General features: G+C 45.6%; 1 protein-coding gene across 1 annotated transcript in view; it reads right to left on the reverse strand.

Annotated features, from left to right (window-relative positions):
* LOC115409847 (receptor-type tyrosine-protein phosphatase U-like) overlaps positions 1-15824 on the reverse strand; it is a gene marked incomplete at its 3' end in the record, with an annotated part of 218143 nt that continues 202319 nt past the window's right edge. The window contains 7 exon segments of the mRNA XM_030121130.1: positions 1-39; positions 1969-2118; positions 4858-4968; positions 4971-4995; positions 8304-8458; positions 8625-8741; positions 10566-10663. Coding sequence (XP_029976990.1) covers positions 1-39; positions 1969-2118; positions 4858-4968; positions 4971-4995; positions 8304-8458; positions 8625-8741; positions 10566-10663 — 695 coding nt within the window.

A 15824-nucleotide genomic window follows, 5' to 3' on the forward strand; every position in this document is an offset into this window, starting at 1 on the left:
CTCCTCCACGTCCAGGTGGGGGGTCACCGAGTTCAGCGTCTGGCGAGGGGGGGGCAGAGGAGACAATTAACAGGCTGGTGGGCTCGAGGACGCGTTCAGTCTCGATGTCGAGATAAAATAAGAAGACTGAGAATAGAGACTGAGATAACGGGAAGACAGACGCCGCGGAACAGGAATGGGATCAAAGGGAAGATGGAAAGAGGCGGCGAGAATATTCTCCTCCAACAGCCCGGATGTCAATACTCCGCCGGCACTATCTCCAATCATCTCCTGGAAAATTCACTGATTATCTGGTATAAAAAAAACTACAGTTGAAATACTCTCACAGCTCATAAATACATCCAGTTCATTCCAAATTCGAACCACTGAGATCGGCTCCCAGCTGGTTTAGGAGAGGGGGCGTGGCCAGTGCCGAGCGGCTGATCAACACCAGCTCTGGGAAGTGGCGTTCTGCGTAACAAGCCATCATAAGAAACAAAGCTCACGTGATCAATGGAAAACTTTCTGTGTTTAATGTATGCAATTAGCCAGGCAGCTTCGGCCTTGGCTGAGAACTCGACTCATTTATTCCGCTCTTGGAGAAAACGGCCGTTCGGCTGCAGAAGGGCGCGTGAAAGGTTTATCAGGGCGTCTGTTTAATGAGGAGCAGTCAAGTAGCAGCTCGGCCGTGTGGAGCGGAACATTTTTCAAAGGAACATTTACAGAACAAGGAAGTGGGAACCGTATTCCTCACATCAAGACTTCGCATCATAATAAAAAGGTATTGTAATGTCAGTGGTTGTTAATGTTTGGGCAGTTTGTCCTGGAACCAATATTTTTGTTTTTTAAACTGCTGCCAGCTAAATCAAGAATGATTCCAAGATAAAGAGTTTCAAACCTCACACAGTTATTACAGAAAAAAGCGGCAACCTTTGATTTGATTCTTGTCATCTTTCTCTAACAGACCTGGATCATGAGGCAGGGCCATAACACATGAGCTTGATCATCCCGGACCTCTCTAGACTCCCTCCAGCAGACTCACTGGGTGCCAGTCTGTCTGTATTTCGGTTTAGAGGTGATCAAGAACTGAATTAGGCTCCTCCGATGAAAGTCCCTCCTCGTCTTTGAGTTGGTGAAGGATACCTGTGTTTTCCAGGCTCTCGGCCATGTGTTATGTCTTATTTCCCACGTCCAGCTCTCTCTCCCATCTTTGCTTCACCTTGTCTGCGGTGTCCATCTTCACTCGCTTTCAAGTGTTTTTTTGCTGCAGAGTTATAAGAGTCCGTGCAAGTCTGAAAACCCTGTTTGTTGAAATCATACGTCTCACATCAGACACTGATTCAAGGAAACTAAGGATGTTTTTAATGGATTTCTTCATTCAAGAATCTTTTGTTCTTGTTGTGTATGTTGAGAGCTGTTGTTCTTTAAGAACCTTTAGTCAGAAAATGAGCTGAAGATCTTCCAGAGCAACATCAAAGCCGTCTTATCCTTGGGATCTGAACGGCTTTTGTCGGGCTGCTCCCGTACCACACTGGTTTGGACCCATCTCTTGATATTTTGAGGGAACATCACTTACAATCCGTTCCACGTTTGTCATTCTCATTAGCGATAAAGAATCTCCCGGCGCGGATATCGCTCGTCCTCTCAGTCAGATAACGTTGCCAACCTATGGCGGCAGGAACTCAGAGAGCTTTTGCCTGCAGACTCAGATCCCATGCCTGATATCCAGCGCCCTCCCGAGCCTTTGGTAATCAATAATTAAGATCTATGGGAGATTATCAACCAGAAAGAATGCAGAAGGAAGGGGCGGAGGATTGGAAACACGCTCAAGAAACTCCATGACCGGCGCCATCTTGGATGAGAGAAATTGATCATTTGGGTTTATGGGTACTTTGTGGATCCGCTCTGCTAACCCAACCACAAACCCTGAAGAATCCTTCTCCACATCTCTGCATCGCACTACGCCCACCCGGCGCGCCGGCGTCTCACCTGGAACTCCTCTCTGAGCTGCGAGGTGTTGCTCTGCGAGTCGACCTTCAGCATTTCCTTGTAGGTGAGAGAGAACTCGGTGACGGGGATGGCGGTCTCTCCGCACAGGCAGGCCTCCAGGATGGCGTCGTGGATGAACACGTACTGCTCCTGAGACGCGCCGAGGTGGCGAGCGGGTGGAGAAAACCATTAACAAATACAAATAGGAAGTAAAAAGAAAAAAGGAACAACACCCCTCGGTGCACTTATGTGCATCCTGGCTGCTAATTGCCCACTTGTGAAGAACAATGCCGGATTTAATTACTGCTGCTGAATGTTGACTAATAGTCAAGTGTCAAGCGTTCCTCGCATGAACCGAGCCCACTCTCAGGCTTTGTTTTTCTAGTGGAAAACCGCCTGTAAAAATAGGGTAAAGAAAAACAAAACAACAAAAAAAAAGTGCAGAAAACACACATCGCGGCGAAGCCAAACACTGCCCACACGCCGCATTTAAATAACGTCACGAGCCGTGCAATTAAGGGGAAAACTAGGAAATCTGTTTTGACGTGGCACCAAACAAAAGATCAAAGAGGCGAAAGATACATTGAAAATCGCAGGCGTGAAAATCTGTCCCTCTTCCAACTTATTTATCATTCTTAATGCGCGCTGTAATTGCAGAAATAGGCTGTTGGACTGGCAGACGGGCTTCGGCTGAGAGGTGAAGAGATGACATTAAACGGGAGATAAATCCTCATTGTTTTGGTGTTTGTGGCACTGGCGCAGATTCAACGCGGCTCTTTTCCAACTTTTAATAGTTTCATTTCTTCCCATAATGAATGTTTTTTCTCTGCTTTGTTTGTTTGAAGAGCGAGAGTTCATACGAAGCGCACGTTGAATAGAATAACACGCAGCTGTGGCTTTATTGATGCAATTAGAGCGAATATCTCCGTATACAACTTGCTTTTCCTGCGTTTGTTATCCTTATATATCAGCATGGCAGAGCCATGCTACACTAATGTTACTCCATCTTCACTAATGAATCCAATTTGGTTTTAGCGAGTTTCTAATCTTTTTGTACTAAATGGTATCTAAATCAAAAACACCATTTTAAACTACAGAGATTTGAGAGAACCATAATTAGGACAGTAAATGATTTAATTTCGCGCTGGTGTGTCAATGGTTTTGAGGCTGGACTGTCAGGAGACCTAATAAGAAAAGAATGGATGATGGCTAGGTACCTAGCATGGATAAACCTGCAAGGTTAGTGCCTAGCTAGACAATGGAGGTCAATATTTACCAACTAAACTAAACAAAAGTTGGTTTCTTGGTGACTGCAACTTCAGCAGATGTGGTGATGTGTTGCTAATAAATTTTTATAAGCCTGCTATAGGCACCTAGCTTGGATAGCGCCATACAGTTAGCGCCTAGCTAGATAATGAAGGTTGATAAGTATATACCAGCTAAACAAACGGTAAAAACTGTGTTTATTGGTGGGTCCAGAGATGGCTGGAGCTTCTGCTACGGTAGATGTTTCGAAAACAAAGCCTGTAAAAATATGTTATCTGTACAAGACTCATATTAGCTTCTAACATTAGCACCTAGCTAGACAACTGAGGTAAATTATTATTATTCATGTTCCTGGGCTTGCCTGACTCAGCATTTTGCATGATTTTACAGGGATGAACAGTCAAAGAGAGATTTTTCTTTTCCTTGAAAACAATGCATTTGTGGTACCGACACCAGTTTTAGCATATATGCTAGCACGACGCGGCTCTCGACTAGGGCTGTCACGATATCAAATTTTCTCTCTCACGATTATCGTGGGCAAAAAATATCACGATAACGATATTATCACGATATCAGCAAAAATTTAACTAATAATGGTACAAACATTCAGATTCATCTTTAATTTATTTTTGTTTGTTTTCTCTCTCTTTTCCCAGATGAATTACATTCAGAATACCTTTCAAATGAGGTGTTGAAACAATATGAGAACAGTAACTGTACAACTGCACACCAAAAGTGTAGTTACACTCAACTAATTAAAATCTGATGAACTGATTAACAGAGGATCCACAGCAGAGGCACAATTTACGTCGGGTTGGTGGGTTATGAAAACCCTCGGGCCCTGTTGGGGTGAAATCCTGTACCACCACCAAACTGCCGAGGATTGTTGTTTGTTTTTTGTTTGTTTAAATCGGAGGCAGAATGAGCGCAGCAGCTGCTTCTCTCCAGCCAGAGCCGCCGCTACTGGCTAGGGCCCCGAGCTGAAGGGGGTCCCGAGGGACGGCTGACATCAGTCAATTTCAATGACAAATTTAAGGCGCTACACTAGACGCTGCAACGACAACGTGTCGAAAATCCCCCGCATGGGGCCCTTTTCCGAGTACTCACCGGTTAGTTGCTAGAAGGGGGCCGGCGGAGAAGACGGCGGATATCAGCGACATAACTTGAAACCCCCCCGGACACATTACAATGACACGTCTGGAACCTACCTAATGGGGCCCCACGACTACCCGGCTAGCATCGAGGTGCAGTCAGTGTTGCTAAACACACTTTTTTCGGGTTAGGATAGAGCGTCTCGCTGTCGGCCACCACCGACATGTTTAGTTCACTCGTGAAGCTCGCTAACTGGGAGCCTCGCTAGCTAGGAGCCGTGCCGCTACCGCTGCTCCTGCTGTGTTTAGTGAGGGGAGGGGGAGGGGGAGGGGCTGCAGGAGGGAGACGAAGCAGGGCGGAAGAACAGGAGCGGATTCTGAAAATACACTTCAACACGTTTCAAGTGGGACTAGATCCTCTTTACGATATTATCATGTGCGCATTTTGAACACGATATTGAAATTTCATTTTTTAAAACCACGATTATCATCAATACCGGTTTACCGTGACAGCCCTACTCTCGACGCTCACCTCAGTCTGGATCATGTTGATGCGGCGGGAGCAGAGCGTCTTCACGCAGTTGTAGATGTCCACCACCCCTTCACACTCGGCCATATCCAGCATGACGTCCAGCACGATGCAGCCGAGCCGGTCCGGCCCGCCCCCATGCTGTCACAGACGGGGAAGAGACCATAAAATACCTCAGAGAGTCTCATGACTGTCCAGGAAGTCCAAGTTGCAGAGTGAAAGTTAGAAATCCTCTCGGTTGAGAGAGTACGAAGACATTTACTGACATACTCCTCTGTGCTCTGACTTCTGACTCCACTATCATAAAGACCTGTGTGGGTGTTTACCAATGCCTCCATTCTCTCTCGGTAGACATTATTTAAAAAAACTTGATGCGCGCATTGGGAATATTTCATTCCTCGACAACAGAGTTGTCTCCATACTTCCACGCAGTTTGTGTCAGCGTTTCTCTCTGCTGTGCATCTGTATCGTTTAACAAGAGCATCATACACGATGAGATTGGGACAAATCGGTGAAAATATGAAGAGAAATCAACAAACTTAAACCCCACCGTGATGCTTATACGTTGAGCAGTTTAAAAAATTTAAATGTATTATTCAGGGACCATCAAATTCAGGCAAATTCCCCCTAAAAGCCACCAAAACTATTATTTCCGACACCACTTTTGAAGAAATGATCCTTAAAAAAGTCAAAGTTAAGCTGTGATTTCACACCAAAAATCAGCAGTTTTTGAAGTGATTCTTAGGAAAATTTAATTAAATTAGCTTTAACTAGCTTCTGAAACTTCAGTCGTTTGATTAGTAACTTAATTAGTTTAATTTTCCTTTTGAAACAAAAACCCAAAAACAACATAGATTTTGATGAAAGTCTTATCGACATGGCTGGGTGATCATTGAGATCAGCAGGCCGTTGGATTCATCCGCTCCTCATGTAATCCCATCATGCTCTTTACTTTCCTCTCTCACGTGATGGAATCAAAGACATTTTCACATTTGCTGTTTGTTTTTGTTATTATTTTGGGAGAAATTCAAGGCCAGCAGTGTAACTTTGGGACAGAAAGCTCGGCTGCCGACGGGACGTTTCCAGACGTCGTCTGATCTGTAAGTCATGTCTCTCTCACGGACCGTGATGGTGTCGTTGCATTACCATGGATACTGAATGTTTGGCTTGAGCATCGGTTAAATCCCTTTTTTCAGACAGCCTCGTTATGGCAATCAGCAGCGGGGTGTTGTGGCACTTTGTCATTTCAGTTCATGGAAACTCTTCTGCCATGAAGACCATCAGCATTAGGACTTTACCAGACCGGCCCGTCACCAGACGAGACACCCCGCAGCGTGACCCCCGGCGAGGTGAGGAGGACCCCACAGAGGATCAACCCTCGGTCAGCCGCCGGCCTTGATAACATCTCTGGGCGGCTCACCAGCCATCTGAGGTGCTGACGGACGTCTACAACACCTCCGTCCGAAAGGCAGCTGTTACAACCTGCCTCAAGTCGGCCACCATCATCCTCTTCCTCCTCGGCTCCACAGGCACAGGCCTGAACGACTATCCGCTCTGAGGGGATGGCTATGGCCGTCACCATGGACCCTCAACAGTACGCCTACAGGACCAACTGCCATTTCATCAGTGGTCCACAGTCCTCAAACCGCGACCTTCAGCACCTTCATCCTACAGACCCTGGTAGACAAACCTTGGATTGACCCCTCACAGCTTCTACCAACAGGCTGAATTATCTGTATACCATTTTAATTGCACTTATTTTATATTATTTCCTATTTTTTTTCCTTTACTTATTTATGTAAATAAATAAATGGCACACAGCACGCACTGCTATGACAGTAAAGGATCCTTGAATCTACATTCTAGAGTATAATTGGATGATTTGTGTTTCCACGCTTGCCTTCGTCTCTATTCTTGTTTGATTGGGTCTAAATGGCCCTGAAGAGGAAATGAGTCAATCAGACATGGCCGGCCGATGTTTATGCTTCATTTATGAAAGAAAAAAAAAATGATTTGAGATTAGAAAAACAGACATTGAAAAGAGAAAAAGAAATTGAACCCCGAGAAATGACCTGGTCGGTGCAGATTTCCTTATTGTCTAAATCTGAAGGCACTTGTAGATCTTGAGCCTGCAATTTGTTTATGTGATCCTAAACCGGCGGGTGGGAATTCAGTCAGTGGTTTGGGTTCATCTTCAGTTAAAGCCAATTTCACCAGAGGAACACTAATGATTGCCAGACAATCTGGAGCATATTGACTTTGAGGAGCCAGAATGGGAATTAACAGCCTTTGAGAGACGCGTCCAGAACTGTGACAAATGTGAAATTAAGACTGGGCTTAATGAGCATCCATAGCCACAATTTGAATCAAGTGTCTTCGTGAGCATACGAGATGCTTCAGGTTTATTGATTTCTTGAAGCATAACAACTGGCATCATCCGTATTTAGCAACACACTGACTTCAAGACGTAAACCTGGATCAAGAGCCAGTGGTAATAAATAACTGTGAAGGGTGGATAAATAATCCAAAGCTTAATTTAATGTGGGACACGTTGATTTCCAGACCTACAGACTTTGATTCACCTTCATCAGGAACCTTTGTAAGAATAAAGTACCATAACAGAAGGAGTTGAGATCTGGAGCCACAATCTACAGTCAGGCACCATAAAAAAAGTATGTTCTCACTTTAATTTGACTCCAAACCGTCGTGGATTCATCGACATCCAGGCGAGTGGAAGAGGTTAGAGGTGGGAAAATGATGAGATTCTAGATCCGTAGATCGTGTCTTCGACTGTCCACTCTCAGCGTAAAAAAATCATCAAGGCCTTGTTTAGGTACATTTTCAAGAAAAAAACAAAAAAACTTTCATTGTGTTTTGGGTGTCACACGATAATAGCGCTCAGAGCGACTGGAAGAACCACTTTTCCATAACACCTGAAGTAAGACTCCATGCTACCACAGGCTAACAGCTGCCTTTTCTGATGACGCCACTGATTAGATAAGTATTTGGATGTTGTTGGAACTTGATAGATGGATCAACCAGTCTGTGATCAAAGGTTTTTACAGAAGTGTACATTAATAATGAATGAATGAAAGAAAGTCAGTGAAGCACCAGACGGTATCCTCGACGCTCAGAAATCCCACCGCCTTCGCCTTTCTCAAAATCTTGCAGCTGATATGCGAAACCCAACTTTTTATTTTTGTTATTACGTCTCGGCGCGCTCTCCACCAACACAGACCCGGCTCTGTGGCGCTGCCAGCTATTTTGGGAAATCCAGAACAACATAAAACAGGCAGGCTGAATCGCTGCAAATTAAGTGTATCGCAATGTGTTGCACACGGCAGAAGGAAGGTATGAGGGAGACGGAGGACACCCGAGAATGGAACTATTTACGGACGCCACATCTGTCGGAGCGCATCTGCCCCGTCGTCCGGACGGGGGGAGGTTACCTGCAGTGAACCACCACAGGACCGGCATCCGGGGGCGTGGAGGCCTTGACCCGGCGGAGGAAGGCCAGCAGGCCCGTGGCGTGGTAGGGCACGCCGTGCTCGGGCCAGGACGTGAAGTGGAACTGGCACACCTCGTGTTTGGCCGGATAGCCTCTCTGGAAGACACGGGAAGGAAACACATCGGTTGGTGTGTTGATGGAACTCTCATTTCACTGAAGAGAGACTCATGGGTCTTAAGGCTCTGTGGTAATGTCTGAGCGCTTGCGGCGGCGGCGGCGTGCAGACGTGTTTTCATGGCAGTAAAGCCGAGGACTCACTCACCCGCTCCATGGCGAAGGTTCGCACCGTGTACTCCGCCAGCGTTTCTGTCTTCAGCAGCGTTATCTTAATGTCGCCGTACAGATCTGTGTCATCGGGCCAGTACTTGCAGCACTTCATCTGTAGAAACAACACACACACACACACACACACACACACACACTAGTACACAAGTAACTTTCAACACTACCAAGAGTTCAACCGCAGAATAAACCTCATTGTTCTGATCCTGCCGTGTCCTTTCCTGAAGATTATTCGCACTTATCCGCGCTGTCAGACTTTTGAAGCAGCAGTTCTTGAACCTAAGAAAATGTTTTTTGATAAAATTTGTCTGACTCTTGGGGAGAAGTTAGTGAATGTGTTGAATTCTCCTCCGTCACCGACCAGCTGACCTCTAACGGCTCGGCCTAGATAAGAGACGTCTGCTTCTTTCTGCCTTGTTTTGCCGCCACTGGCCTCAGAGTCTCATTATTTTCTCCTGCTTGACGCCGAACACTCGGCTGCCGTTGGAAGGACTCGTCCAGATGAGCGCTAAAGCCAGTGGAGGAGGGGGAGGGGTTGTTGCTCGACTGCCACGTGAAAAGGCTCAACTCTGGGATGCTCCTAATGATACGGTCCATTTCTGAAAAACCCTGTTAAAATGTGCCCCTTGCTGGAGTTTGCTTGAGTTTTAACCTTTTTTTGGCACAAAATGAGAACATTCGCACAAATTTTGTTAGGAAAAAAAAAAAAAAAAGTTCAACCAGTTTAATCGTTCTTGCTCATTACTTTCACAAAGTTCCCAGAAAATCAATCCATTGAAAGAGTCAAAAGATTCACATCTGTAGGCTTATGAGCAATACAGCTGGCATATCTGACAGCCAAAAGCAGAGTTCGTGACAACTAATTTGAAAAAGTTTACTCTGTCTAAATAAACACCAGAGGACGGAGAACAAATTGATTGGTTGCTTCCGATGGCATTGTTGTTTTTTGGGTCATTTCAGAATTGGAGGACAATTGACTTTCCAGACATGAAATGTTGTACAAAATACTAGAACACACAGTTTTTGAGTAAACTTGTACTGCATCCTGACACCAAATAATTAAAAATGGAACAAAAAGTTGATTTAAAGTATTTTAAAATACAAAATATATCTCTAGAAGCTCCTAAAATACCAATTTTCTCTGGTCCACGTCCCTTAATAAAATAGTTAAATACATTTGCAGTGGAGTATTCTGCGCACAGATGCCTCTTGGAATTATGTAAACATTTGTTGTGATCAAGATAATATTTAAACATTTATCATTATGCAAGGAATCTGTGTCCAACAAGCAAACAACCCAGTGAGCCTCACCTCGCAGAAAAAGAAAAGAAACAGTGAATTACATGAAAATGGAAACAACAGAAACAGCTTCCCAACAGTATGGCTGGAGAAAAGGTCGGGCTCTATTTTTCATGTTTCTATAACATTGCCAGCCTTGCTTGATTATCTCTCCTCGAGTAACCTTGTTCCACAAAAAATTACAATAAAAAAACCAAAACCAAAAACATTCTGTCCTATTGGTTAACGGCAATTGCACCAAACAAGTTAATCTGTACTTCATTACCTACTTGTTGAATGCATATCGAAATTAAACAAAGGAAGATTTCTTTTTCAAAAACGTTGAAGCTCAAATGTCCTCCAGTTCTGTAATAACCCTTTTATTTGTTGGTAAAGGTTGAATACTGAGAATAGCCAACTGTGTCCAACAGTGATAAAGATTAGAAAAGGTAATATTCCACCACGAGTCGTCATTTTTATCAAGTCTTTGACCTTGGACCATGACCGCCGAGGTCAAAACGGCGATCGCTCAAGATCACAGAATGATGTAAAGCGGAGCTGCAGGAACTCCGTCCCCTCTCCTCCTCCATCCATCCATCTCGGAAAGGTCGCAGGACCAGAAAGGAAAAGGAGGGAGACCTACCCTGCCCACCTCCACCAGCTTGGTGATCATGACAATACTGAAGCAGTTCTCCTGCCACACCATCCGCCAGAAGTCGTAGATCATCTCCTGCTTGGGGCCTGCAGAGATATACGGTGGAAGGCATGGGTGTGGGAGGCGAGGGAGTGAGAGGGAGGAGGAGGAGGAGGAGAGGTGAGTCATATATCAGAGAAAATAGCAGCAATAACCATCAAGGCGAGGCGCTGTGTAATCCACGCCAGGGAATGGAGCAACAATGTGTCATTCATGAACTATCGCCCGCCGCTCTGTTCTTCTAATACTGCGGAGAAAATGTCATTTCAATACACCCACAAATCCTCGGCCCATTGTGCAAACAAGCGGCGGTGTTGCTTTTTTCCCGGGCAACCGGTGGCTGACACAAATCACAGCGCCCCCCCCCCCCCCCCCCCCGCATCCCCCCCTCCTCTGCAGAAGATGACACTTTCATTGATTTCATTACGCTGCGGCGTTGATAATATCACAAGGTCCTCCTTCATCCCGACTCTGCTGCCAAAACACACCGCGCACCTCTCCAACACGGCGTCCCCCCCCCCCTCCCACCACCCCGGCGTGGTTAATAGAGTATCATCTCGTCTCCTGTAAGCAGCCAGATGACTTTATACAAAGACAATGCTCACGTAGCGGCGGGTAAATAAACCCGAGGAGAGACTGTCACGAGCTTTACTGGAACGATCCTGAATCACTAATCCGAACTGGATTTGAAATGAAGTCATTCCTTTGACCCTCCCACATTTCTCCTTATAGCTTTTTGTATTCTGCTATATAGACAACATGTTCCTACCGTACAGAGTCATACGGTGCAGACCTAAGTGTCATCCAGCTTCACAGCCTCCCAAAAGCGATTAAAAACACATTAGTGGCTTGCTCTGGGTACTCTTGCATTATAGAAAACACATAAAAGCACAATATATTGTTTAATTTCTTTATGTTTACACTCAAACACTGCTGATGCAAACACTAATAAGCACAGCCACTGCATATTAATTCACCTGAATTAACTTACAGCAAAACATTCTAAGGAGGACTGTGTGCAGAAGCCACTTTCTGTTCATTTCTCCCTTTATATTTGCAATTGCTGATGTTAAATTTTCATTCCCCGTATATGGGCCTGCAAAGGGTGAGACAATCTGGGATAATGTACCACTCTGCGTATAAGAGACTGTGAGTTTGTGTATGTTGGGAGGTTTTTCTTTTTGCAACGCTGCTCACCAGAGTCTCCTCCATGGCCGCAGAGGCTAAACAAGCAAAGTGAATCCTTTTCATTTCTGCAGCTCCTTTCTTCAAAGTGACTGCGGCGTGGAGGCAGTTCAATACCGTATAAGTACAACAGCTCTGTCCCGGTAAACCAGGGTCCTCTGAAGGAGCCGTCGCATCAGCCACTTTTCAGAATTGTCATGGTTTTAATGGATATTTGTCCATTTTATGGAAAAACTTCCACTGTCAAAGTGAAACCCTAATAGAGCTTCATGACATAGCATCGTGTGACCAAGTCCAACTCAACAGTATACTCAACGATGGTCAATAAACACATGGAAACAGGGTGTTCTGTATTGTTTTCTTGATTCGTTATTGATCTTGAATGGTGAACCCAGAAGCAGGAGCGATTTGTGAGGACTGTCGTCTCCAAAGATGGAAACCTGCTCAGAGAATCCAACCTGTGGATTGGACGAAGTCGAGCTCCACCGTTTGAGCTTCCTCCATCCCTACGGATGGATTTTGTACCTCGATGGATTCCATGGACGGTGAGTCTACGTCATTCACATCCTCCAAACGCTGCTTGAATTTTATTCCAGAAAGTAAACATGGTAGGAATTCAAGAACTTGCGTCGGCTACAGCGTTGGAAATGGATCATACCCGAACCAAGCCTCCACTCTGCTGCCTTTAGGCCAGTTATTGAGGTTTGAGGAGGAAACAGGGTTGACCTTCTGCCATCACTGTCTTTAACTGTGTGGAACCATCAGGCTGCGGTATTGTAGGTTTAATCCTCCACCTGACAAAGAGTCCTAGAACAAGACTTTGGACCTCAAGTTGTTCGAAAAACGTGGCATGACATCAAATTTCTTGGGTAAAAGTGAAAATCACATTGATACTGCTTAAAAATTACAAATTTAAAGTTAAATCAGTTAAATATCAACATACAATCTGGACTTCATTCATTCTTCCTTCCTCTTGACCCTTTTCCATCAAGCCCTAGCTGATGAACAGGCTGAAACGTTGTGACGTTCCACACGCTCCATATTTCTGCTTTTTAATGGAATTTCTTCACCATTGCTGGAATAAAGACTTGCTGTAGGCGGATTCCTGCAAGTCCACAATAAGACAAAGTAAGAGCCAGGGGAGACTTGACAATCAAACAGATATGATTGAATCCTCCGGTCTTGGTTAAGGTACAAATTGAAAGAGCTGATCCGCTGAATGAGCTTTTTATGGGAAGCCCAGTGAAAGGGGGCATCGCTCTGATCCTTTCGGCTGAAGATCCGACCAAATGGAACGGGGCCTCAGAATTCAGCTGGGACTGAACGGCTGGTACCTTTGATGAGATTTGGAGAAAAAAAAAAGAATAGCTGACTGTACAGATAAACACTGTGTTCCCACACGGCTTCCTCTTTAATAGATTTAAAAAACCTTCGACGACGAGCCGCAGGTCAAACAAAGACCGTACGAGCAGGAAAAGGAAAAGCCTTATTTGCCTCATAAAACACATCTGTAGCGCTCTAAAAGAGCTGTAAAGGCCTGCGATAATCCGGGGCTCGCGTTTGTTTTCAGTGCAGACCCGTGGGCCGCTATGCTACCTGCTAGCTAGCTCCGCCTTCCCCTCCACTGCGGCGGGGAGGTGTCCCCTGTCAGCAATCAGCGCGGCGATATGAGATGTTAATTTCCGAGCGGCAGCCGGAGAGGCGTGCTAATGCAGCGCCGGGGGGACGGGGCCGGGCCTCGGAGGGGCGGGTGATGTGCGATCGCGGCAGCTGGGGCCCAATCTGTATGCGGAGCCGCGCGCCGTCGGAACCGGGGCTTTTCTCAGAGCACGCCTGGCAGCTACCCCCCCCTCGCTTAACCCTCCCGCCCCGCCGGCTCCCGAGTCTCTGGACATAATAGAGCGCTCGCCCCGAGCACCTGCTGCAGAGACACAGCTGCCTGGAGACTCATCGCCTCGACCTGCCGGCTCAGAACGAGCGCCTCGGGCCTCCGGCAGCCATGGCGTGTTTACAGTGCGGAAATGAAAAATCGCAGAGCTGACCGAGCCTCGCTGTGACATTTAAAACATCGGCCTCAGTGTTTATTCTGTAGATCTTTGTTCACAGGGAGGGAAAATGTATCAAGCCCAAAGCCGTCCAGTTAATCAATTCACCATCAAACAGCGTTAAACGCTCCGTGGATTAGTTTTATTTAAAGTGTATCATTTAGAACACATTCTGGGTGGTAGAGCGGCTTGTCTACCAGTCATCAGACTCGATCCTCCATCCATCCATACACTGAAGCAAAGACACGGAGCTCCAAATCGATCGATCGATCTGTCGTCTTTGCGGTGGAGGGAGGAAACGGATTTAGATGTACGTATGCGTTGTCGTTATGTGACTTTGGAACGGATTCTGTTTGGAGCACTAACGTAAAAAAACTAAAATCCAGATACTGTACGAGTCCCGCAAATCCCCGAGCTGGGAAAAGACGAATCAAAGCCAACGGGGCCTAATCTGATTTTTGTGTACTTTCTCAGAGAATCGATTCATTGCTGTTTTGGCAGTTTTTTTTTTTTTTTTTTGGCAGGATTTTATGTAGAAAATCAGCTTTGCTAGTCTTTAATATTTAAACTGGGTTACTTTCTGTTTGACTGATCTATAAACCAGCAGCTACCTGAATATAAAAAAAAAAAAACTTGAAAGGCACATTGTGGAACTTCTTCCACCTCTGCCTCTGCTTTGCAGGAAGAGGAGAAACAGAGCGAGCGAGAGAGAGAGAGAGAGAGAGAGAGACATTTTCAGAGGTTACTTTAGAGAAGCGACAGAATTGAGACCAAAGTGAAAGAGGGGGGAAATCAGAGGGGGATTACCGAGTGAGGAACACATTCGCTGAATAAACAGGATCAGAGCCGGGCTGGAATAAAGAGGAAGTCTTTCTCTCTCTCTCGCTCGCTCGCTCGCTCTGTGGGAACCAGTGTTTTCCACTTGGGAAAAGCAGCCTATATGTGGAGGGTATCAAACCCACATCAGAGCGCCGGCGGGGAGCCGAGACCCGCCGCACCACTTCACACGCCGTCGCTGGTGTTACAGTGACGACTGACTGACAGTTACAGTTCTGAGTGTATGTGTGTGTGTGTGTGTGTGTGTGTGTGTGTGTGTGTGTGTGTGTGTGTGTGTGTGTGTGTGTGTGTGTGTGTGGCGGATTCGAGTGACGCAACCCAGACTTCCTGTTCCCACAGCCTGGTGCTAAATCCAGGTAATGTTCTCATTAAAACCCGGTTTGATCGTCCTCGGCGGCGGCCGACCAGCCGGAGCCCGGCGCGGCGGGAAGAGAGGATTTGTTCTGGGTCATTAAAAACTGAGAAGGTATCTGGAGATTTATCCGCTCTGTGTGAACAACGTCTGAAAAACTGTTGTTTTTTTTCACGTTTACAGGAGAACTGAGGAGCTCCTGACTTAAATAAAGTATTAGAAGTATTAGAAGGAAGACCAGATTTATGATGAGCCCGTCCTCCGCCGGTTCAAATGTAACCAATATGCTGACGACACCGCTTTCTGTGTTTCTGCCGTTTTCGTGGAAACGGACACAGTTTTCAAAAACGTTGGCGTGTAAACGTGAATCGAACATCAAAGTGTTCTCACTGGAAATGTTACGAGACCACAGAGACTAGCATAGCGGGCTTAGGAGCAGGAGTTGGAGATTCGACTGACCTTTGACCTCCATCAGCTCCCTGCAGTGTGGTTACCAGGACATAGCATCAGTTTGTTCAGAGAGTCTCCATAATGCCACCCAATGGACAAAAACGAAGAATCACTACTCAAGTTTGACACTGTGAACCTCTGGAGAGAACACAACTTACAGTATAGTGTTTATCAATACTCTGGATTGTGTGTTTTTGTCCTATAAAACAGTTTTTGTATTTGTTTTCTGTTTTCAGGACTGTAGTTTTCCATCACTACTCTTATTATTGAACACTTTAAAGGTTCAGATATGTTCAGCCCCATTTTAGATGACTGAAATTTACTATAATGTTATACAAA

This window comes from Salarias fasciatus, chromosome 22 (assembly GCF_902148845.1).
Source record: "Salarias fasciatus chromosome 22, fSalaFa1.1, whole genome shotgun sequence".
Lineage (NCBI taxonomy): Eukaryota > Metazoa > Chordata > Actinopteri > Blenniiformes > Blenniidae > Salarias > Salarias fasciatus.